The sequence below is a fragment of the Panthera tigris genome, chromosome X (genome assembly GCF_018350195.1).
Source record: "Panthera tigris isolate Pti1 chromosome X, P.tigris_Pti1_mat1.1, whole genome shotgun sequence".
Lineage (NCBI taxonomy): Eukaryota > Metazoa > Chordata > Mammalia > Carnivora > Felidae > Panthera > Panthera tigris.
The window spans coordinates 26,823,361-26,848,396 of record NC_056677.1 but is presented as its reverse complement, the minus strand read 5'-3'; the positions used below and the strand labels follow the sequence as shown (position 1 = coordinate 26,848,396).

At 41.8% G+C, this 25,036-nt stretch overlaps 1 protein-coding gene across 2 annotated transcripts in view; it reads left to right on the top strand.

Annotated features, from left to right (window-relative positions):
* The window catches only part of DMD (dystrophin), a 1,614,661-nt gene that overhangs the window by 1,247,304 nt on the left and 342,321 nt on the right, over window positions 1-25,036 (top strand). The window contains exons 1-3 of one of the 2 annotated variants that reach the window (XM_042974135.1): window positions 4,513-4,590; window positions 5,340-5,512; window positions 16,251-16,407. In XM_042974135.1, the coding sequence (XP_042830069.1) occupies window positions 4,519-4,590; window positions 5,340-5,512; window positions 16,251-16,407 (402 nt within the window). In that variant the 5' untranslated portion in view covers window positions 4,513-4,518. Of the gene's footprint in view, window positions 1-4,512; window positions 4,591-5,339; window positions 5,513-16,250; window positions 16,408-25,036 lie in introns of those variants that run through there. The other variant, XM_042974140.1, reaches the window with a different exon arrangement.

Genomic DNA, 25,036 nt, shown 5'->3' with positions numbered 1-25,036 from the left:
TTTGCTGAGCTCTTTTTTGGAGACAAATAGCTCCATTTACATAGGAAAGAAAATATTTGGATACTCTTATCAATGATGTTTTGGAATAGTACCATCATCATTTGTTTGGGTATAATAAGAAGAAGGGTGTAGCCCTAACTCATTCTTGACATCTCTCTTCTTTATTTTTCTTCTAGTAAAACTTTTATAACTTTTCCTCTTCTTCTCCAATTATCTCGTTACTTAGGGACACTCTGGATCATTCTACTTGTTGAATGAGACAGTACAAATTTAATATTCCATAATCTTGTGCTTGTCCTACTTTCCTTTAGAAACTTTTATTCTCAGTGACTTCCTGAAAGAAGGCCTCCACCCTAGTTAGTTTAAGGACCTCAACTGCATTCTTTTTTTTTAATTGTTTTTTGATGGTTTATTTTATTTTTGAGAGAGAGACAGAGTGTGAGCCGGGGAGGAGCAGAGAGAGAGGGAGACACAGAACCCGAAGCAGGCTCCAGGCTCCGAGCTGTCAGCACAGAGCCCGAAGGGGGTTCAGACTGGCAAACTGTGAGATTATGACTTGAGCCGAAGTCGACGCTTAACCAACGGAGCCACCCAGGAGCCCCGGACCTCAGCTACATTCTGTCTCTTCTGAACACACATCGCGGCTTCCCATCGGGCTGTGCAATTCATTGTCCCTGCTCATAAAGCAAACTCACTCCCACCTTCTGCCATTCTTACAGTCTTCTGCCCAGTGGGAATACCTCCTTCCCTCTACCTCTCTCAGTCTTATCCATCCTTCAAGGCTCAAACCAAGTCCCATGAGTTCATGAGGTCTATTTCTATCACTTGGCCTCCACACTGATTGTCTTCTAAGAGAAACCCTTATATTAGCTATTACTTATTAAAGGCTTTTTGTGTTCTGGACACTGTTAAAAGTATTTTACAAAAATTATTCCATGTAATATTCAAAACAACCCAGCAGGTAGGTATTATTATTTAATATTTAGCAAAGCCAAAGAGATTAAAGAGTTTTTCAACTTAGGCAGCTAACAAGGGAAAGAGAAGGGGGAGACTCAAACTAGGTCTACTTAACTGCATTCTGCCATGAATTTTCCCCAGAGGCTGAGAAAGGGGACTTAGGAAAGAAGGAGGCCAGACTCTCAGAAAAAAGAAGGGAGTGCGAGATTTGAAACAGCTCTCCAGGAAACAAGATTCTCTCCACTCCTAAAACCTCTGCGTTGTGAATGTACTGCTTGCCTTACAGCTGGCCTGCTTGATGGTCACAGTGGAGTTTTCCTCTGTGATCACACAGAATTTTAGGCTCTGTGGTCCTTTGGTGGGGGAGGCAACAAATTATGATTTTATTGGCACCCGGTTTCTCAATGATTTGATGTTCTCTCTTATTGTATTGGAGATATCTCTGTCCACCGCTTCAGTTCTGTTTAATAGTCTCCATATTATTAAGACCACAAAATGAACTCTTGGGGTACCGAAAGCATTTATCTGCCTTGTCTGATGGCAGGGCGAGGTTTGTTGAAACTTAAGCAACACTCCTAACACTCCTAACACTTCGTCGTGTTATTAACAGGAGAAAATAATTGGGAAAAAGTTTTAGTTAATACGAAAAACCTCAGAGGTTAACATCGCCTCGTGGTTAAGAGCACAGTCCCTGGGGTCCAATAGCCTGGGTTTGAAATCTGGCCCCGTGGTTGATCAGCTGTGTGACCTTGGGCATTTTTCCCTCTTCTTTAGTTATTGGGCTTTTTAAAGAATACCATCAAAAAAAGAAGAGAGCCTTCGTTGAATGTAGTGAGGAAGGCATTAAGTGCTCTTTTTTAGTTACATCAGAAGTGAAATACAACTACTTACGAATGCCTGTGACCATTCCTTTTTGTCCAGATTGGCTCTCTGCTGAGAACTCCACTTGATTCTCTATGCCCGCCGCCTGCTTTTCTGTGGCCCCCGAGTCTAAGGTCCCTCTTAAGATAAATGCCATTGTGGGAGTTTTAGGCAAGTGTGGGTGTCTTCCTTCCTACCTGTCCTGTCAATGTCTCCTCCCCCCTAGGAGTCATGCTGCCCACTCGTATTAAAAAATCTCCATTACAGCATGCCAACCTCCTTTCAAAAAAGCCTTGTGTTCCTCACCAACGCTCACCTCCGTTTTCCAGCAGCCTACCCGCGTCCTGTGGCTTGACAAATTCCCTACCAGCCTCCCGTCCCAAGAGAACACGGACCGGCTGCATCGATACCGGCGTGTCAGGTCATTGCTTAGTGTGATGTTACTGAAGGGAGAAATTTCTGTTCCGGCGGCAAGGAGAGTTTGCAGCAGGAGCCCTTTGTGGCCCAAACGGGTTTTGCTCACAGCGGGTCCCAGATGCCCAGCTGCCAAATAAGAAGTGAAAACGGTGGTCAGGATTCCATCTTCCGTTCGGAACAAATCAATCCATGCGGGTACATTTCTGATCGAAGTCAGTAATGTCCGCTTTCCAAGTGCTTTTCCCTCAACAGTTGCCTTTTCCCACCTTGTTAGGAATAGCCTCGTTCACCTCGTTCAGCTTCAATAACTACTGTCTATTACAAGCACTGCTCGTAGCAAATGGGGCGGGGAGGGGCAGCCCAAGAGCTTGCAGAGTCGAAAGAACTCTAATTCTAATACTTAAAAGATACATGACTGTAGGCAAGTCAGTTACATTTCTCTCCGCCTCGGTGCTCTCATAGGAAAAACAGAGAAAACACATACTCCACAGGGCCAGGAGGAAGAACAAAGCGGTACCTTCGTAAGTGTTTTGTACACCGTAAAGCCCATTACTGTTCCTGTGTCATTTGTCACTCTCAACCAGCACGGTGACCCGGAGAAGAGGTGCAAGCTAGGAGCTCCCTCGTGCCCGTGCCAAGACTTTTACTTCAGCCACTTCCGAACTTCCAAGGGGAGCAGTTTTCATCCCAACATCTCTGAGATTTGGCCGGAAATTCCCATCAATATTTAGTTGGTAATGTGAAGGAGTTCATTCGAAAGCACACGCTAGATTTCCGGAGACGTACAGGCAGAGCTCTCTCTTGCGTTCCTCTTGTTTTCCCACCGTGCTAAGACTAGCCAAATAACCAGTCCTCGATAAATACGGGTGCATCGGTTTTACGTGTGTTTATCTTTTTGATGATACAACAGAGATGTTTATAGGTGGCATAATGGAAATAGCAAAGATGAAAATTAGCAGACTTACGAATCACCTTCCTCTTTATGCTTGGGAAGATCGCTCATTTATTCAAGAAGGTGTTGATGACTTCACGATCTACATGATCTTAAGGAACTATCGACTGAGCTTCGGTCTCTGCTCTAAGCGCGGGATCTAAAAATTCAGATGAACTATCATTTATATGCATGTCGATGCACAAAGCTGATTGTATTAGTCAGACCTAATTTTCTTGAACTAAAGGTTTGGTGTCCGTCCCCTAGGTGGGTACTCTGAGGCAAAGTTCTAAATCAAATACAACAAGAGGAAAAGTGAAGCAAAAGAGAGAAGCGGGGAGAATTCTGTGGATGACTTGGGTCTGTTTGGTTTTGAGCCCTGATTTCTTTAGACACATTAACATCACTTTTCTCTTTTCCTGAAGAAGTGGCAAATTCAGCAGGGGCATGTTCTGCCCCGTTCTGTGACCTAAACAAAGAACAGAGATGCGTGTTTGATCAAACCCCATCCTGCAGGAAGCCCGATACCAGTTTTCCACCACGTAAGCTGGTCTCGAAATCAGGCAATTTCCTTGCAGCACAAGCCTGTTCTTTGATGGGATAGAGATAGATGCTGCTCGATCTGTTGGACTCTTTCCCTTCTTTCAACTTTGGATGTGCTTCCATCCATACCCGCCCCCCCCCCCCCCGCCACCTCGTGACTTCCAGAAATAGTGACAGGGACATTCATTGTCCATCTACCTTCTCAACATTCCGAAGTCGGCATCTAAGAGTCCGTGACTTGCTCTCACATCCCCCCTCACTTCAGAAGAGCCATTTCATTCCATTTTAGAAAGAGAGAGCAGAAAAAAAAAAGTTTCTAGTTACACAGATCAATCCAATTGTTCGGAGCTTCAGAATGAATTTTTAAACTTGTTGAACAGAAGCATACAAATCTCTCAAAGCAAGTCAGATAATGGACAAAGGCTCCATTCATTGTGTGGGCAGAAAGGAATGCTGGTACCCGGCAGCTCTCTAAGGAATGTTCCTTTGGCTTTGACCGTTCTGTTGGGAACAAGGAGGGAAACACATATAGAAAATGAATTTCTAATGTCTCTGGCTTATAATGGCAAAATGATAAGAAAAGTTGGCTGTTTCATATAAACTGTCAGTTGCATATTCCAGGCCTCCTCTCTGAGGTCCCTCCCACACCCACAGGCCTGGCCACCGTTTAGTGAGGAGTACAAAGTGGCTGTTTATTATTATTGACTGGTGAGGCCTGTGCTCTGAAATTCATTCTGTCAACAGAATGTAAGCAAAGTTGGCATTTTAAAGCAGGGCTCTTTCAGTCGCTGGGTTTTCTCAGGATTGCTATGCAACACGATCAGTGCTGTAGTCCCCGGTTCAAGCTGAAAATGTTACACAGGAAGACATACCATGTAAAGGTCAGATTCTTCTACTATGATAATTTTCTTGATCTGTGTATATACAAATGAGGTTGAATGTGTCATCTCTTATCATAACGCTTCTCAAGGTCCTGGGGGCTTTCTACCTGTCAAGCCTAAAAATACGACGGTAGTTTAAATGGGAAATCTTACTAATAAATGTATGACGCTATAATAAATGTGTGATGCTGTAATGCCAAGGTGAACTTAATGTGCATTGTCAAGAAGATGCTCTCCTATGATAGAATCCCATTAACGTGCTGGTGCTGCGGACCGAGTACAACCTTGTTTATTAGTCTCTCCATGCTTTTATGGCCAGAATCAACTCTACAGATTACTTATGTGCACGGAAAATATGACTTAACCCATAGTGTAGTGAAATGATCGGCCCTGGGGTGCACTTTGTCATGGAATCTGATTTCGTATCACTTCCAGAAAACACTCTCTTTTGTCTGCGGACTAGTGGATGTAACTTAGGAAACGTGTAAAGTTGCAGATACATAATGTTCCCATTTATAATGTCAAGGAATAAATTGATTATACCTAATAAGATGCCCACTTCCGATCTCCATAATAACACGAAGAGATAATACAGCAAGAAGAGGAAGTTGGGGGTGCGTCGTCTTGTTAGTTGACCCAGTTCAAGGGTCTTGTGAACGAATCATTTTTTACACTCCTCCCAAATCACATTTAGCCGATCTCTTTCGCTTGGTAACTCTGTGCATGTTCTTCTTCCTGCCGTCTCGTAGGACCTCCAAGGAGAAATCGAAGCTCACACAGATATCTATCACAACCTGGATGAAAATGGCCAAAAAGTCCTGAGATCCCTGGAAGGTTCTGACGACGCAGCCCTGTTGCAAAGACGTTTGGATACCATGAACTTCAAGTGGAGTGAGCTTCGGAAGAAGTCTCTCAACATTAGGTAGGAGCACATCAGGGGTGAAAAAAAAAAGCCAGAAATGAATTGAAATGGGGAGACTGGCCTCATTTTCCTAACTCGAGTAGCTAATATCTTATATGTTTATGTAAATCACCCATTTTCGGAATGATTCATTTTATTTTGAATAAACGAATCACTCATTTGCTTGGTACGGAGCCGATTGATACTTGAGGGTTCAGATCAGATTAGAATGGTGAGGTTTTATAACCATGGGAGAGATGCATATGAAGACATTAGAGTGAATTTAAATGAGGAACACAGCTATCCTAATTTGATAGAGTTCTCTCTTGGCTTACTACAGGATTATACAAAAAGTGAGAAAATTAGCGTGTGTTTATCGTGTAATTCTTGGGCTTTACTCTAAATGCATAACAGAGGACGTCCCTTAAATACCAGAATGCCTTGTAATTAACACTTTAGAGGAGACCTCTCCGTAGCTCCTGCCGCTAGGGAGGAATTGTAGACACTTCTGGTCTTCCGCTCCCTCTCACATTTTCTCACCACATCCTCCGTAGCCTAAGCCTTTACTTGTTCTGCACTCTCCCCTTTTGCACAGTTGCCCATTCTCCTGAGAAGCTGGTGGAGGCATCTCAGCGTTGTTGTAAAGAGCACAGAGGGGAGCTCTTGCTACACCCATTGTGAGACAGTTCAGTGGCAGCGCAAAAAGAGGGGACAGTTAAGTGCGACGCCCCGTGTCGCGTAAGTGACACGGGAAATGCAAGGAGCGCTAGTCGGGTTTCCCGCTTTCTGATCACTCGTGTGTCCCAATTTCACATGTCTTTATACAAATATTTTGTGCTTTCTTCTGTGTCTGGAAGAGGGGGGTAGCAGAGGGTGGCAGAGGGAGACGAACGGACTTGACGGTAGATGGAAGGGAATGTGCTAAACCCTGGCAGGAGGTGCTACCCCTAGGTTGTGAGATTACAGAGTGGAGGTTTCTTTTTCTCCTTTATAGTTCTTCTCAATCGGCCAAACTTTGGACATACAGCCTATTTGCTTCTCTAATGAGGGGAAATTTCCCCGAAGTTTAGTAATTCAAAAGCACGCTCGTAAAATCCTGTACTTATAATGCGAAATGCTACTAATGACAGCAGCCAACCCCCAGTGCGTCACATATCACGCGGTGTCCTGGGCACTTTATATTTCTTGACCCGTTGAATGCTCTCAGCAGCGCTAAGTGATAGACTTTGTTATTATTCTGTCTTTGTATCTGAAGAAAGTGCGGTCGGTCCAGAGGGGCTAAATCATTTTCCTAAGGTCATTTAGTTAGTAAGTGACAGATCCAAGATCGAAGACAGGGCATCCAGCTCCAGAGTCTGAGCTTTTTACCATCAGTGTAGTAATACCGTGAGGTATAAAGCAGAAAGGAAAAGGTAAGCCTCACCTAACTTTTGCACATAAATACGTAATAAATTAAAGGATGGAATAGGGCAACAGATATTTCTATGAGTAAGAAAGGATTTATTTTCAAGTTTATTTATTTATGTTCAGAGGGAGAGAGAGAGAAAGCGAGAATGGGGTGGGGCAGAGAGAGAGGGAGAGAGAGAGAATCCCAAGCAGGCTCCGTACTTTCAGGGCAGAGCCCGATGCAGGGCTCAAACTCACAAACGGAGATCATGGCCTGAACGGAAATCACGAGTCAGACGCTTAACCTGAGCCACCCAGGCGCCCCAGGATTTATTTGTATCCATAAGGTTTCCCCCCCAAGATTGTGCCCCAGCCTCTAAGACACTCATTTTGATCTCCCGCTTCGGTCCATGAAGTTTGTATCGATGTATTGAGGCAGAGTTGGGAACAACAGTGGGCAGTGGCATTTTCAAAGACAGCGAGACTCCATTCTCCGTCTGTCCCTTAGACTCGAGGAGAGGTCAGTGTGTGTAATGACAAAGGCCACTTTCATAACATCTATCATTAAAAGGGAATGAAATACGTGAAATGGGGAAGATATTGGTAGATAAAGTAAAAGGAAAGAAAGTTGCTCTTTTTCACAGGAAGGAAAAAGAAAGGTGCTCTAATTGTTCTGAACATCACTCAGTGCCTTTTCTCTCCTTCGTGTGAACTTGATGAAATAAAAGGAGAATCGAAAGCGGCGAAGAGCGTGTCGGCCAAAATATGGGCTCTTCATTCTCAGCAATTTCCCATATGCCAGGCACTGCAGTTCGATTCTTGCTGTCATTAATCAAGGAGGAAACAGTTACCTTGGCTTATCGAAGGTGCTGCGAGTTCTAGAATTTACATATTCACATCAATGGTTTTGGCTTTTAACTAGGCCTCTGTAATAATACAGTCTGTGTTATGAACACTCACTTACAAAAAACGAAGAAACAACTGATCACGTCAAAGTGATTCGGTCTCTTTCCTGACCCTTGGTTGAAATAAGGGTATCAGTCCGTCCATCCTGAATGGCAGGGTTCAGTGAAAGCAACCCAGCAGAGGCAGTAATTTGGGATGGTTATGAAATCGGATAGATGAATGCTAGAAGAGTTAGACACAGAACCATTCATGACACTTATAAGCCGGCTTTGTGAATCTAGTCAGTTCCTCCATCAGCATTATTCTAGAGTGAAAAGTCGCCACAACTCAAAAATAGTTCCAAAGATACCCTGGAAAAACAGCCCCTGTATTTGCCCAAGCGGTAACACAGTCTCCTACCAAAAGCATTACAGTTAGTTCGTTGTTTTATGAGGGATTCTGAGAGCCATTTTTCCATTTCCGAAGAGAGAAACGTTAGTATCTAACTACACAGGTGCGCATTTTTTTAGGTTTTTATTTAAATTCCAGTTGGCATAGCGGGTGGTGTTAGTTTCAGGTGTGCACCACAGTGACTGGACATTTCCATGCATCACCCGGCGCTCATCCCAACAAGGGCGTTCCCGAATCCCCATCACCAGTTTGGAATCCAAATGAGTTTGCAGCGTCCGTTTGCATTCCCTTGGCTCATAAGAGGTACCCTTGTGCTGCCAGATCCAAGTCCTTATCATGTCCCTTTCCCTCCCTGTAGCTTCCTTCTGCCCTGTGTCTTTTCTCTTCCTGTGATCACGATTCTTACGTAAGTCTCCATCATGACACTCTATTGATCGATTTGTCTGTGTGCCTTTACACACTGATACCATCCGTCACACATTGACAAAAATATTCTTCCTCGGACATTTCTGTCACGTTATTCCCGTGCTCAAGAACTTCAGTCTTGCAGGTGCCCATATTTTACTCATTCATTCATTTTTTTTTCATTCGACAAATATTTCCCGAGTCTTTTCCGTGTACTTGGCACTCTTCTAGGCACTGAAGGTACGACTGATCGAAACAGGCCAGAGAAAAGTCATTGCTCTCGTGACATTTATGTCTCGTCGCCAGAATCTGGTAGACCCTCCACTCTACCGACGATGCCCAGTAAGACCCTGACAGTCCCTTCCTTTCCTCTTCTTCCCCTGCCTCCCAGTTCCTTCCTCCCCAAGCAGCAATGTCGTTATTCCCCAGCGTGGAGAATGGCTCCTCTCAGCCAAGAAGATTCTGCTGTTTAACCCCGTTCCTGCTCTCCACCAATTTTTTCCCTCGCTCATATGCCCAGGGACATTTGCTGGTCCTCACACTTAGAACAGACCCCTCCTCTCAGCCTCCACATTTTCATCCAGACCTCATAATGAATATTTCCCTCTCTGACCGTTCCTTTACGACCGGGTCGTCCCTGCACTGTTCTCCTTTGTGCTAAATGGCACATTCCTTGAAGTATTCTTGAGTTGTTTGATAGGGCTCTGCTTGCTGCTTCCAGCTACATTAGGTAAATAGGAAAACTCCAAGCTCTACTATTTGGCAGGGGGTGGGAGGGGGGATACTTTGAGAAGGATAGGTATTAACCCTCCTTTCCATATTTGGTAGAATTCACCTGTGACCAGAATTCATCTAGTCCTGGACTTTGTTGGGAGTTTTTTGATTGCTGATTCCACTTCATTACTAGGAATTGGTCTGTTCACATTTTCTATTTCTTCTCAATTCAGTCTTGGAATATTGTAGGCTTCTAGGACTTTGTCCCTTTCTTCTCGATTGTCCAGTTCATTGGCATATAATTTCTGTAGTCATCTTTTGTAATCAATCCTTTATATTTCTGTGATGTCCGTTGCAACTTCTCTTTCATTTCTGGTTTTGTCTGAGTCCTCCTTTTTTTTGTGATCGTGGTAAGTCTCCTGCCAGGTAAGTATTGAGTCCTCCTTCTTTTTTGTGTGTGGAGTCTGACTAGAGGTTGATCAATTTCGTTTGTCCTTTGACAAAAGCAGCTCTTAGGCTCGTCGGGATTTTCTCTTGTTTTCAAGTGTCTATTTCATTCACCCCTGCCCTGATCGTTAGTATTTCCTACCTTCTAGTAACTTTGAGCTTCCTTTGTTCTTTTACTACTTCCTTTCAGTGTCCGATCAAGTTGTTTATTTGAGAGTCTTCTTGCTTCTTGAGGTAGGCCTGGATCCCTATAAACATCCCTCTTAGAACCGCTTTTGCTGCGTTCCAAAGCTTTTGAACCAGTGTGTTTTCATTTTCACTTGTCCTCATTTTCATTTGGCTTCCTCTGTGATTTTTTCATTGACCTATTGGTTGTTTAATATGTTGTGTAGCCGCCACGTGTTTGTGTTTCTTGCAACTGTTTCCTTGGGACTGATGTCTGGTTTCATCCCGTTGTGGTCAGAAAAGATGTTTGATATGATTTTGGTCTTCTACAATTTATTGAAACTTGTTTTGTGGGTTATCACGCGATCTATCCTGGAGACTTTTCATGTACACTTGAAAAAGAATGTGTATTCTGCTGTTTGGGGGTAGAATGGTCTCTATGTATCTGTTAAATCCATCTGGTCTAATGTGTCGTTCAAAGCCACTGTTTCCTTATTGACTTTCTGTCTAGATAATCTATCCAAGCTCTAAATGAGTTGATGAGGTAGAGTAAAAGGAGTCCCGGACCGGCATTTGGGCCGCCTACTTTCTCTTCCAGCTCTGTTACTAACTTCCTAGCATATAATCTCGAACATGTCACTTAACTGCTTCCGACTTCAATATTCTGCCTCACTGAAATGAGAAAATTTGATCAGAGGCGTGGATAGTCTCTTCAATTTCCCTAGCAATGCTACAAATCTATTATTTTTATTTCTGCAGTTACTTTTGACGAACCTAGGCAAATTATTGACATTTTCTACATTGGTTTTCTTATATTTTAAATAGAACTGATTAAGTTCGAAGATATGGTGTAAGAGAAAGCAAATAAGATGTCTTGGAGACAAATGAATACTTTAATTGAAATTGTATAATACCATCTCATAAATTAGTTCAAGGAAAGTATATCCCATCTGTTCCATATGTATTATCACGTCGCATTTTATCCAAGAGGTATAAGAAGAGAAGTAAACACTCAGAGATAGTTGAGTGCCATGGAACGAAAGAAAACACTAACTGTTTTAGGTGGGAGAAAAATAAAATAAAAAATTTTTACTTGCATGCATACATACATGTATGTGCACGTTTTCTCTCTCTCTCTCTCTCTCTCTCTCTCTCTCATACACACACACACACACACACACACACACACAGTTATTGATGACAGTATCCAACATCTGAATTGTGATTAGTCAAAGAAGTGTTTCTCATTCTAAAATATTCTATATCCACAACCTTGCGTTTTAATTTTGAAAATATTAATAATTTGGGAAGTGGTCAGGTGACTGTTTTTTCCTTAAGAACTACATATGAAGATTTCAGTTCATTCTGTCACCAGATTATATTGTCAAGGTTATTGTATATACTATCAACTATGAGAAGCACATCTGTTATCAATGTAATTTCAGCAAAATTTACATTCTGCGAGGTTTTTTTGACTTGGGAGAAAAACGTGTAAATGTTAGATTCGAATACTCACTCTTACGGAATTCTGAACGCTAATTTGAAAGGTGAGAATACCAACATTATATAGTCCACAGCAGCAATAAAGCTCTTAGAGAGTCATCGGCACTAAAAGTTAGAAGAGTTCAGAGGTTTTTCTATAATGGAGAATAAAGAAAGAGCAAAAGGTAGCATAGTCTTTCTACTTTTGAGAAAAAATGCAACTTGGACATTGACTATTCCTGACCTTCTTTCTCTTACTCTTGAAATGTTAATTATGTATGAAAGTTGGAGTTCATGGCCAAGCTGGACCAAAAAGAAACAAGAAAGTTTACTTCTCTTTGAGTGTAATTCTCTCTCTTTATTTAAAGTTCCACAGCTCCCGTTTTATGTCTATGATTCCTTATTATTTTTGCCTTCTTACCTTTTCTTTCTATATGCTTAAGTGCTATCTGATTACACAAGGGTACCCAAGATACACAGGGGTACATCATTAGTTTTATAAAGGAAGTCAAAGCCCGCGGGTGGCTCAGTCAGTTAAGCATCTGAATCTGCATTTCAGCTCAGGTCATGATCTCACGGTCCGTGAGTTCGAGCCCCGCATCGGGCTCTGTGCTGACTGCTCAGAGCCTGGAGCCTGTTTTAGATTCTGTGTCTCCCTCTCTCTCTGACCCTCCCCCGTTCGTGCTCTCTCTCTGTCTCAAAAGTAAATAAATGTTAAAAAATAAAAATAAAAAAAAAAGGATCCATGCCTTTCAGAGTAAAGTTTTGTTAAGAATTTCCAACTAGGCATCAATGCAATCGTACTTGAAATATTTGTGTCTAGAGAAATCACAATCACTCGAGCAGCCCCTATAATTCTTAGTACGCTGATACTGAAGACTTCCTTAAAGACGAGCATTACATCCCAACACACCTAAACGTTCTGCATTTTACCCAAACCTTCCAAATGGTGGAAGTTATCTGCTTATTAAAGACCAACATGTGCCTTGTTAAAAGCTAGTAGCCCCTAAGCTCTTGTCTTCACTAATAAAGATTAATAGAAAATGGTTGAAGCTTAAGCATGCCCCTTCAAACCTCTACTTTTATTTTCTGTTGAGTAGGTAGAGGTAAATAGAGTATATTTGCTAATTGGCAGGATATCTTTTGGCTCGGGGATCCAAGCATTTGGTGAAAACCAGTAAGGTTAAAGATTTCTTCACATTAGGAGAGTTTGCAATTTCTACTTCCCGTGTCTAAACACAATAGCTCCAGCTACAAGCTTCAGCTGCTGTCTTTGAGCCTTTGCATCTCAGTTTGCACATTTGCAAAACAAGAGGCTTGACGAGAATTTCTCAGGTTCCTTCCAGCCCTGACAGCCTAGGATAAAACCTGGAAGGGGGAAAAAGAAAGAGTCATTACAAATAGAAAGAAACAGTTTCCGAAGAGACATTCCCAATACAAACGTAGGTTAATCATTTAGAACTATTTGGTACGCAATCTCAAAAATCAAAATAGGGCAGCTGCTTTCAGAGATTGCGCTAGAAATGTGTCTCGAAAACCCTTCACAAGCTTAGCATAGCCACAGAAAATGTTTTGTGAGCTCTTGGTGTGTCATTGCATTTAGATCGCCTTCAAAATCATGTCACTGACAAATGCCACCTTTGCCCCGTGGAGACCAAGAAGTAACGTTTAGGACATGCAGGAACTACTTTAAGAAACTCTTTCTAAAATGGGGCGCCCGGTGGCTCAGTCGGTTGAGCGTCCGACTTCGGTTCAGGTCACGATCTCACACTCTGTGAGTTCAAGCCCCACGTGGGGCTCTGTGCTGACAGCTCAGAGCCTGGAGCCTGCTTCGGATTCTGTGTCTCCCCCTCTCTCTGCCCCTCCCCTGCTCATGCTCTGTCTCTCTCTGTCTTAAAAATAAATAAAACATTTAAAAAAAAAAGTTATTTCTTAAAGAATGGCCCTGGAGTTCACCTGCTGAGTTGTGAAGGTTCTCGTTAAAGGTCCAGAAAGTCTGGAGGTGGAACCTGGGAGTCTATACCTGAAACAAGCTACTCACGTGGGTTTTATGCACCCTGAAGTTTGAGAACCATGGCTTTAATTGGATACCTTCATAAGCGTGGTTTTCATTCAGGAGCCATAATCTGACTGCTTTTCTCCTCTCCCTCCTTTACCCAGCATCCCTTGTCCTTTATGAAACTTTTGGTTATATTTGTGTCACCGCTCTCAAGCCCCAGCAAGGGAAAGAAACAGTCATTTGATACGGAGTGAAGGTGATCAGACGTCCCCAAATGTTAGACCTAACTCCGCACTCTAGATACACGGCAGCCTTTTCTCCCCCATCGCAGGTCCTTTTTCCCCTCCTCCATTAACTCCCTTGACTGTCCCCCATCCTGGCTCTTAACCATCTCCCTATCTCCTGCCCTGAAGCTCCTCTTAGATCCTTTAGAAGTAAATTCCCTGGGTCCCAGAGCTATATTTTCCCCTGGGGACACAAAGGGTTTCATTGACCTGTTAATGATTAGTCAGCACCATTGAACCTAGACCCTGGTTGTAGCCCCGCCTTATGTAAATGAAGCAGCCCCTGGTGGCCGTGGCTCGGCTCTTCAGCGACTTTATCCTCCTCCAGACCTCTCACCAGGGGGATATTTTATTTCCTCTACCAGACAGAGGGAGCAGGCATTAGGCCTCCTACATTCTTCCTCACCTTCCCCTCTTCCTACTCCCAAGGCCTTATTGGGACCTAGCGACACTCAGTACTGCTTTATTTAATCAGAGCCTCTTTTCCATGCCGCGCTTCCACGTCTGGACTGTACCTCCCTCCACCTCCCTCCCCACACGTCCTGCTTGACCGCCTCGCTCCCCCTTCAAGGGGACCAGGCTGCAAATTACAGACACCCCAGGGCATCCCTGTAAGCAGTGGTCATCGCGTGCCATTAAACAGCGAAAATCTTGCATAGGGAATTCTCGCTTGGGCTTCTCATGGAAAAGCAATCATTGAAAGAGAAAGGGAAGAGAAACGGAAAAGGACTTACCTCTACCCCTATATGCAGTCTGCACTATTATATTTAATTCATGGCATTTATGGTATTTCGTGATTTGTTTATTAGATAATAATGCCCTTAGAGTCTTGAACCACTTAATTTCTCTGATGGAAAGGCCTTCCTGTTTTTCCAGACACAGTGTTTACATCGCTCGTAATAGAAAGACGGTTCTGACCATTTGGAGAAGTAGAAAGCTGAGGGAATAAACCACCTCTAAATCTACCTCTGGGAGATACACGGGTTGGCATTCCAGAATTTTTTCATGCCGGAGTCCAGTGTGTGTACAAAAATAGATAAACATACACGAACGTTTTAGAAAAATCGATTGTAGACATTTTTGTAACCTACTTTCTCCCTCAGCAACTGACGGGGTGATCTTTTCCGTATCCCTTAATATATGCTGATGTCATCGCATTGGACAATGCATAGGATGCATAGGCTGTGGACATTGCATTGTAAGACTTAACCGTTATATATGTAATCTCTTCCCTAGTATGGGATATTTAAGTTGTTCCTACCTTGTGTCAATCATAAGTGATGCTGAAAATAACACTTTTCTACCTATATCTTTGCATGATTTTCCAGTTACTTCCCTAGTACGCGATTTTTGCATTTAAGCTTGTGGGTCATTGTATCTGCACATTTTAAAGACGTGTAAGTATCGTCCTTCCTAAAGAAAATGATCCCTCGGCAAGTTTGGAACAATTTAATTTCAGTACATAGCCACTACTTGGTGAGTCTGTTTGACTAAGACCAGCAGGAGAATTGTATTTGAAATGTCAGGCTAAGTTATCAAACAGCAAAGGGAAATGTTTTTCTACCTGGTTGCTTTACAGTTCAATCTTTGCAGCATTGGAGACTATATTATGCTTGTGTTATAGACAGCATTAATTTTTATGAATTAATTAGTAATTGCTGATAATAGGTGAGTAATGCAGCCTAATTCTTGATTTACCTGAGGATAGAGCTTTGTTAACATTCCTCGCTTCTTCTTTGTTTTCTGGATGATGATTTATTTGGTTAATTTAGCTTCTCATCCTCAAGTGAAATGTGGGTTTTATAGCACAGATCATTCATTTGTATATTCTTAAATGGCTTCTATGGATTAACATGTTCTAAATACAGTTGATGGTAAAGCACTCATTCTCCTGCCTAAATTATTCATGTTCAGGGCAGGCTTTCAGGCAAATGTCTGACTTTACTTTTCCACGTGAGTTGTTGTCTCGGTACATTTTACACAAAGGAAACAAAGCGGAAAATGTTGAAACTGGGTGAAAACAAATCCCAGGTGCACGCGAATAAAGAAGGGTGGAGGAAAAGGAGAAGCATATGGGAAGAGGGGCAGAAAGGAACAGATGCCAGATGGAAGGAGTCAATGGAAGAGGCTGCCTAGGGTGTAGAAATGGAAAAGTCAAAATGTGGGGAGAGACCTTTCCATTTCTCAAAGCCGAAAGAATTCCAGTACTAGCATGAGTCACTTGAAAACCGAGTGGTTTATATTAGTCACTGGGAGCAAAATTTTTTCTACCAGAAACATTAAGAATCATTGACTGCAACGCTGTGGAAAAGCAATCCATTCCGGTGTATATTTCATGCCGAAAGTCTCAGCATTCTGCATGTGGCAATGAATGTACAGCTAAACACTGCCTTCCCTCAAAATGCCCCCATTATGGCTCGCAAAAGCACAGAGCTAGATTTTTACTGAGGACTGCTGTATGGTTCACAGTGGGTTTATGTACTATGGAACTAACCAAACCACTGTGCCTTTAATGGGATTATTGAAATCGTTCGTTACCATTCTAGATATTTTGACCTACTTTGTTCCTGCTGTTCTTCAGGTCTCATTTGGAAGCCAGTTCTGACCAGTGGAAGCGTCTGCACCTCTCTCTTCAGGAGCTTCTGGTGTGGCTACAGCTGAAAGATGACGAGTTAAGCCGGCAGGCACCGATGGGAGGCGATTTTCCAGCAGTTCAGAAGCAGAACGATGTACACAGGGTAGGACATTTTTAAGACTAGTGCCTTGCACAGAGTGAGCATTCGGGGACTCTCTTAAAATGAGTTTGGGTTGAAACCGAGCTGACCAGAAATTGTTTTCACTCTGCCGATCCAGGAGTCAATTATAAATAATCCAAGCCATTATTATTTTAAATGTCAAAAGCGCCCACATCAACGATATCCTTTAAGAAATTGCCCATCTCTGTTAGCGATTTTTAAAAACATTGTGTTAGGGAAAATATTAAACATATACAAAGGAGGCAGAATCCTCTAGTAAACAGCCACGAATCCATCAAGACTTCAAATAGTTATCAGCTCATACCCGATCTTACTTCTTCTAGACCTCTACCGGTTCTCTATTATTTTGAGATAAATATCAAGCATGGATCGTTTAACTCATAAACAACTGAGAAAGTATCTCCGAAGATAAGTTTCCACTCTTTAAATGTGACCACATTGCTACTATAATGCGTTTTAAATTTTATTCTAATGACTCTCGGGCTTTATTCAAATTTCCACTCTTAACATATATGTGCCTCAAATGTTTTAACATGTTTTTTGTTTCAATCAGAATTAAAATAAGCTTCACACATTGCCTGTGGCCAATTTGCCTCTGAAACACATTTTTTAAAACTTTTATTTTTGAAATAACTATAGATTCCCAGTGAGTGACAAAAATAGTACAGTTTCCCTCTACGCTTCACCCAGTTTGCTCTAATGGTTGCACCTTGCATAACTACCCAACAATAAATACGGCTACGTCAACAGACAACATAAAAATGTACACTTGCAGCACACCTCGATTCACACTAGCTACCTTTCGAGCACACAGTAGCCGGTTGTGCCCAGTGGCTACCATATTGAACAGTAAGTACAGTTCAATGGGCTTGATCGCCTAGTGGCCACCATATTGAACAGTGCAGTTCAATAGGCTTGATCCTATTCAGGCTTGACACTTTTGGGAAGACCGCTTCAGAGACGGTAGTGTACTCCTCCATCATCAGGAGGTATGTAAGGTCTTGTTTTCTCTTTTGTGTGTGTGATTTGGGCAGCTGTCCATGACCAGTGGCTGGGGTTGGAATGTGATAATTACCTATTTCTATCATTTCTTCTTTGTTTATTAGCCAGAATACTCCTACGGGGGGGGGGGGGAGTTCATTCATCTACTCTTTGGGCACGCAGTATGCAGTTCATATACGAGAGGCAGGATACTTTACCAGCCTTCAGAATAACAAGTTATTCATTCACTAGCATCCTCCAACAGTGATTGGTTGTTTCTCACTGTTTTTGCTTTCTTTTGCTCTTTGTCATATTTCTGTTTTCTCTATTAGGCTCTGAGTGGGGAAGTCAGAGATTTGGTCTTGCTCACCTCCAAGACCCTAGTAGCTAGGAAAGTGTCTGGCATACACTGGATGCTGAGAAGTGTATTTGAAAGGAGAATAAAAGGCGCAAGAACAGAAATGAATAGCAAACCAAGTAAATGACTACCCGACAACCAAAGCTTGATTAAATGGTGTCACTTGTGTATGTTCAACACTTTAAAGAAAGATCTCTGTGGAGACATAGCCAAAGGTAGCATCTTCAAGAAAAGTCGAGGATTTCTATTATTCCAGAGAAGAGGATATAGACGATTGCTCAAAGGGAAGAAGACATGAGGGGAGATCCAGGAGTCTTTGCCAAAAAAAATTGCCAAGGAAACTGACAGTTTCTCCTTTAGCAATTCCCCTTCCTAAGATCCAGAACACTAAATTAGCTTTGTGGTAGAGTGAGATACAATAGTGACGTTTTTCAAAATGTTCTGCCTTTGAATAAATAGTCCAAGCACGCTGGTGTGTGCGTAGAAGAGCGTTCATTGAGACAGACGGGCATTTTAAATCGAATGCATTTATACGATATAAAGAAACGAGACAGAATTTCTACCAAAGGTCTAATTCCAGTCTACTTCTAGAAACCAAAGTTGAATCATCGGACAAGTGCACTAGCAGTCAGGACAGACTCTAGTCACATTCCTCTGTAAGTTAGATTGAGATTGTTACTTTGTTCTTCAGCTATGAGATGAAGAATGTGATCCAAGTTTCCACAGTGCCTACTAGCCAGCATCTTATTATAAATACTTCCTCAGTGTCCCAGGTTATTGGCTTTAATGACTCGCTAACAGTGGTGAAATGTTAGTACTCACACTCAGTCCTCTTACGCCGAAATCTCATGACCAGTAACACGCTTTGGGGAGACAGCGATGCTAGAGTTATGGGTAACGTGCACCAGACGGAAGTGAATTAATCCCCACTTGGCTAGTGTGCTTGTTCAGATACCCATCTGTCACCTTTCTTTAACTTCTCGGGACTTCCAGCCCGTTGATAACTCTGTGTTCTATACATGCGTTCCACTACTCCTCTCTCTTCACCTCCCTCCGAATCTAACTTAGATTCAATCATAAGACATTTTAATAGCTCTTCCCCGAGATGATAAGATCCTGTGCTTTATTATCTTTTTGTGGGTGCCATCTGCAAAACCCCCAAACTTGAAGGATCTAACTAAATACTTTCTCCTGTCCAAACAACGACAGAGAAGACCACTACAGTCACCTTTTCAGGATGACAAACCAAGTGTTCCATGGACCAGCCCAATACATCACTGAGTCAGTTTACCTCCCAAGTATTTCTTGGCTCTTTCTACTGCAGTCATCACCATAGTTACAGAAGACCATATCTCCTAATGTTTCTGCATCTACTCTGGCCACCCTACAATGCAGTCTTTACATTTCAGCCAGAGCGATTTATGTAAAAACATACGCTGAATCATGTCAGTCCTCATCTTAACACTCGTTAGTGGCTTCTCAGTGCCACTGGGGAAGGACCCAAATCCTCAACAAGGCCCCCACCTTCTCTTTTCTTACTGCTCTTTCTCTTGCCCTCTGGACCCTAGCCATACACCATGTTCTTTTGGTTTCTACAGTATTCCATGTTACTCTCAGGTGGTGCTTTGAACATGTTGATCCTCTGAAGCCCCTCCTACCTACCCCCACGCCTTCATAATTTCCTGGTTAACATCTGATAATCCTTTACGTCTTGGCTCAGACATCGAGCAAGCTTTTCCACGTTGCCCACATTTGACCAGATCTTCTTCTACGTGCTCTCATACACAGTCTACTTTTCCTTCAGCAACTTAACATTCTTTGTCATCACGTATATGTGTAATTTTTTGATTAATGTCAATCACTGTCACTAAACCGTGTGCTCCAAGAAGCCTTCTTTTGGGGAGAGGGTTGTCATTTTTATGCCCAGCACTTTATAAAGTGCCTAGTACAGAGTAGACACAAAACAGGTAAAGAAACAAAGGAATTGAGGAAGAAAAGGAAGAAGGGAAGGAGGAAGGGAAACAAACCAATCAGTGATCTAATCTTAACCTTATTCATTCTTCTTTAGTTTACTGAAGTTTACCAAGGGCAGGGAAAGAAGAATAACGAGTGATGTTCCTTCCTAACTGCACGATTTTTCTGCTTATTCCCAATTCAGCGTCCATTTGTACTGTGTAGAGCTACTTTGATGCCCACTATTTTTACTTGTGGTCTGGCCCAATGTTTTCACGAGCTTCTCTTTGTATCCTTAAGAAACATTCTTGTCACAAAACACTCTCCTCCCTCAAAGAACATCATCACTCCTAAGTGTTGATGAGAGAACCATTTAGCACCCTGTTTACTCAGAGTTTTGTCACATTTATGCAGTAGCCCTTTTATAGTAGCAATGGAATGCCTGTCTAGTTAGTAATGCTCCTGGTGCCTGTTGGCAAAAAGAAAAAAGGAAAATCCTTGAAACTGTGTCTCTTTATCAGATCTCCTGAACTTACTTAGCAAGAGAGAAAGGAAATATAATCAGTACAAAACTGTCAAGATCTAGTCTTTGATGGATTTTGTATTTGTAGACTTGTTTTACTTTGCCACATTTCCGGGATTATAAATCGTCTTGCTCTTTATGGGTTTCTTGATTCAAATGCTGTTGATATAGACTGTTTAGTATCAAGATGGGTCACTTGCCATCATAAACTTGTTCCCCACGTATTTGGTGTGTCACTTTTTTTCAAATCCCCTGCTTACCATCTATTGTAAATTATTAATGCCTCGGGTTGTCGCTTCTTATGGGAATACAAATCCCATTACAATGTCAGAAGTCGAAACTATAGGAAAATATTTTTCACTTCTCTTTTATATAAATCAGGATGTTTACGGAAGAGGCAATTTACATTTTCTTTGTGTATCGTTGCAGATTAATGATAAAATCTGATAGCACAGCATCGTATGTCTTGTACTCTTAAGGCAAAAACCTATAGTCATTCTCAATCACTGTGATGGAGAGTTCATGTTTTTCTTATAGGGAAAATTCCAAGACATTCCACACAGGTAGTTAGGGACTGCAGTCTTACCCCCCCAAAACAATGTTCACCCTCATGGGAGTGGATCTGTGTTCCCCAAACCAGCCAGGCGGCATAACAAACTGCAGCTGGAATGGCTCTCGAACCTGATTAATAAAATAATGCTCCATATGTTATAAATAATTAAAGCTCAAATATGCCTTCGCAAATATAAACGGACCGATTTTTATATCTTTTGAATACATTATCCAGGCTTTTACGGCCCCTCATTACTTGCCTCGCTAGACTGACTCGTTTTCAATTAGTGTGTATTATTCTGGTCCAGATATATTTTTAAAACTGACTTCCTTTGTTTTACTTGAGCGGTCACTAAAGTGATATTTATTACTTGTCTACTTCTGTGATTAACGTAGAGAGAGTTTTAAAGGAGCCCATCATAGTGGGAAATTTCTAAGGAGAACTGCGATAAACCAGTGGCTTCTTCAACTCCCTTCCTCCTACCCCAAATCCAAACGGAGATTAGGTCTTGATTATAAGAACACTGTACATAATGACTTTTTGTTTGCATCTGCAGTAATGAAATTGTTTGTCATTAGGCTTTCATCTTTCACTTTAAAAATCTCTATAATTCCTTCCCTTGAGACCGTTAAGGACACCTTCAAAGCTTTCTAAGATTTTCTGGTTAAGATTTAGATGGAAGGAATCAATACATACATTATTAAACCAGTGGACAGAAAGCCATTATTGTGTGGATGCTGTTGACAAATGAAAAGGCTGGAATAAAGTAGTTTACTTGTTCATTTGTCAGGTCATATATTATGCATGTTCGATTTCCTCAGAAGTCACCACAAAGTGAGGGAGAGGTTTAGAAATTCGATAAAATTATCCTGGAATCACGTTGTTGATTATACATTTATTTAAGCTAATTCTGTCATCAATGCTAGCCTGCTTCCTTTGGGTACATTTTCGTAGCTGTGTTAGCTTGATGAGTTCGCTGTGTTTTCTTTCCACAGAAATAGATTATGTCTTCGGGTGCCATTTGTGAATGTTAAGATTCAAGTCAGCTCTGTGTCAAAAAAAGAACAAAACGCATTGTTCCCTAGCACCTCTGAAAAACAACAAAAAAAGGTTGTGATAGGGTAATTCATTCCAACATTCAATGACCTGGCCTCTTAGAGTTTCTGAACAAGTTTGGTTTGCCTGCAAATTCACTGTTATTTCTCCTCTCCACTGTCTGCCACTCTGTATTGGAAGAAACAGACAACTAGACATCTTTTTTTGGTTTGTTTGTTTTTTTGTTTTTTTGTTTTTTTGTTTTTTTTACTCAACAAGGCCAAAAGCTTATTCTTTAAACAGGCCAATAAAAGCGATAAACTCATAGCAAGACTTAAAAAGAAAAAGACCAGGAAATATAACTCGACGATATCAGGTGGGGATAAGAAGAACGTGGCTGCAGGGCCTACGGATGTTAAGATAATAAAACATTTCACAAGTAACCTTTTACTAATAAAGTTCACAATTTAAGTCAAAATTCCAAATTTCTTCAAAACAAGACATTCAGCTAAATCAAGAAAACAATTAGAAATCTGGATATTACTTTGGAAATAGACCTCTTTTGGATCTATTCTGTATCCCTAATGGAGTAAGCTACTTTTGTGTAAGTTTGATATTTTATGCAGTCCTATTTAGGAATGCTGAATAGAAAAGATTTTAAAATTATTTTTAGAACGACATTTCTAGGCATTTGAGGGAGTCTTCTGAAAACTAGCTACATCATCAAAACTTGAGAACGGAGCCATCTAGGATTTGCCACTTTTCTTTAATGATCCTAACAAAATAAAATATGAATAATTTACAAATTGACTTCCCTACCAAAGTCCTCTTTCGAACCATGTCAAAATATTCTGATATCTGGAAAAACACCCTTCACATGATATTTGCGTAGGATGTTGCCTTTATAGAGCGCTTTGACACATTCATTTACTTTCAAATGAACCCCTGCTCTTTTTCTGTGTCCTTCCTTTTCCCAAAGAAAGCATTTTAGGGAAAACTGTGCCATAACTCAGACTCCCAGGATTTATTGATTCTCTCGGTGGTTATTTATGGAGGACCTACCCTGTGCCAGAGCTGAGGATAAAGGAGTGAACGCAACGAGACTCTGCCCCCGCGGACCTTCAGGTTTTACTGAGCACAACATGTAGTAAACCAGTAAATTAACATGTAGGCTCCTTTCAAATCAGTGCTAGCAAGAGAAAGTAAACGAAACAGGACCAGAGAAAGAATGAGAGGTAGTGGCCCACCTGCAGAGGTGCTTTTCCTCCAAAGGTCTGAGTGAGCCGAGCAAAGACCTTGAGTGAAGAATGTTTTAGGCAGAAGAAGCCGTGAATGCAGAAGCCTAGAGGTAAGAACAGGTTTTGTGCGCTCAAGGAACAACCGGATGGGCTAACGGTAGGTTGTAGAGAGTGCCGAAGGCCAGATAAGCATTCATGTTGCAGGCCACCATTTGGAGTAGATTTTATTTTGTGCGTAAGGAGACGCCACTGGGGGACCATAAGCAGGGATGACGTGAACTGGTTTTGGGTGTCCAGAAGTTGACTCTGGCTGCTCTATGGAGAATGGACAGTGGGAGGAGCAAAAGTGAAAGCAGGGAGAAAGTTAGGAGGGCGGTGAAGTCATTTGGGCGGGAGATAAGAATGACTTGGCCGAGAGTGGAAAGGATAGACATGATGACAAATTATTTGACCCAAGATACATTTTGAGGGTAGAGCTGACAAACCCTCAGATACATGGGATGTGGAATGTGAGAGGAAGTGAAGAGTCAAGGATATCTCTGAAGTGTCTGATTTGAACAAGTGGAGAAAGGATGAGACCATTTATGGAGGTGGGAAAGACTTTGAAATGATCACGGATGAGGCCGTGTATGTGGAGCAAAACAAGTCTTCCATATTTAGATTATATCGATAGAGACAAATGGTACGATTCAGAAATTATTCACCACTTACCCTTGACAATCTCCGATTCTGGCGGAGCCTCCTGGGAATGGATATAAGTTAATTTGTCACGGGGTCTCCTGATAATCAATTCAGCTGTACTATTGCTACAGAAGGAATTTCCAAAACTTAGGGTTTAGGTTCAATAACCTGAGACCTAATTCTCTAAATGACCATGGGAATAGTTTGAGCTTTCACCTGTGATTTCTCAAGGTCAGCTCGGAACTTAACAACATTATCGTCAATAGGAAGTGACTTCCCCAGTGGTTGTTGGAAGCAGCCCAGGCCTAGGATTTAGAGTCAAACAGCTGTTCAAGATGCTGCGTGGGCACTAAACTGTTCCTCCATAGTATCACAGATCTGCAAGCAGGCTGGACTCTATTCTAGCCCATGCCCTTGATCTCAGAGAGCACAACTTTTACTTGAAAAGGCTTCCAAAGAAATAAATCTCAACAAGGTGTTGATTAAGCACATGTCCCCCCCTAAACACTCCAAAATGTTTTCTCATTGAATACAATTAGATTTTTTTTTTAATCATTTCAGGCTTGACGTGTGGCCATTTATTTTTCGACTCTGCTTGAAACCGATTCAGTCTCGCTTTTGAAAGACGGTTGTTCTTGTTGTTGACTATCAGAAACAACAGCCGAGATGTAGCTGATACCGTGATGCATTATCTTCGCTTTCATTCAGGAATGGAGCGGAAACAAAAATGGACCTGTTTTCCATCTTACTTAATGACGATTATGTAGTCAAACTCTTAGAAGTAGAAATTGGAAAGGAGGTTGTGAAAAGCTGGGGACAGGATGAAATGGGAGGTTTCAGTTGTGCAGAAGGAATACGTTCTAGGGACCTGCTGTACGACCTAGTGCCTAGAGTTAACACTACTGTGGGTAGAGGGTTGAACCAACTTAAAACTTTCTTAAGGAGCTATATCTCGTATTGAGCATTGTTAGTGCAATTTTAAAATATCGGGATGATTGGACCTTTCCTTTGTATTCCATACACTCCATTTGTAGAACTTCTCTAATACCAGCCATTTCCGATGAAAATGAAGGGAATCCTCTGTCTTTTTGTTTTCTTGTTGTTCTTCTCTTCCTGCTCCTTTCCGATTTCTGCCTTCCATGAATCCCCATGAATTTGCCTTGGATTCTTAGAGGCAAAATTCCTGCCACTCCAGTTAACCACATTTCTGGGTCTCGCCCCTTCCCCACATCTTGGTTTCAAGTTCATTGGGCATTGATGCTCCCTAAGTCAGCATTCAGTAAATAAGA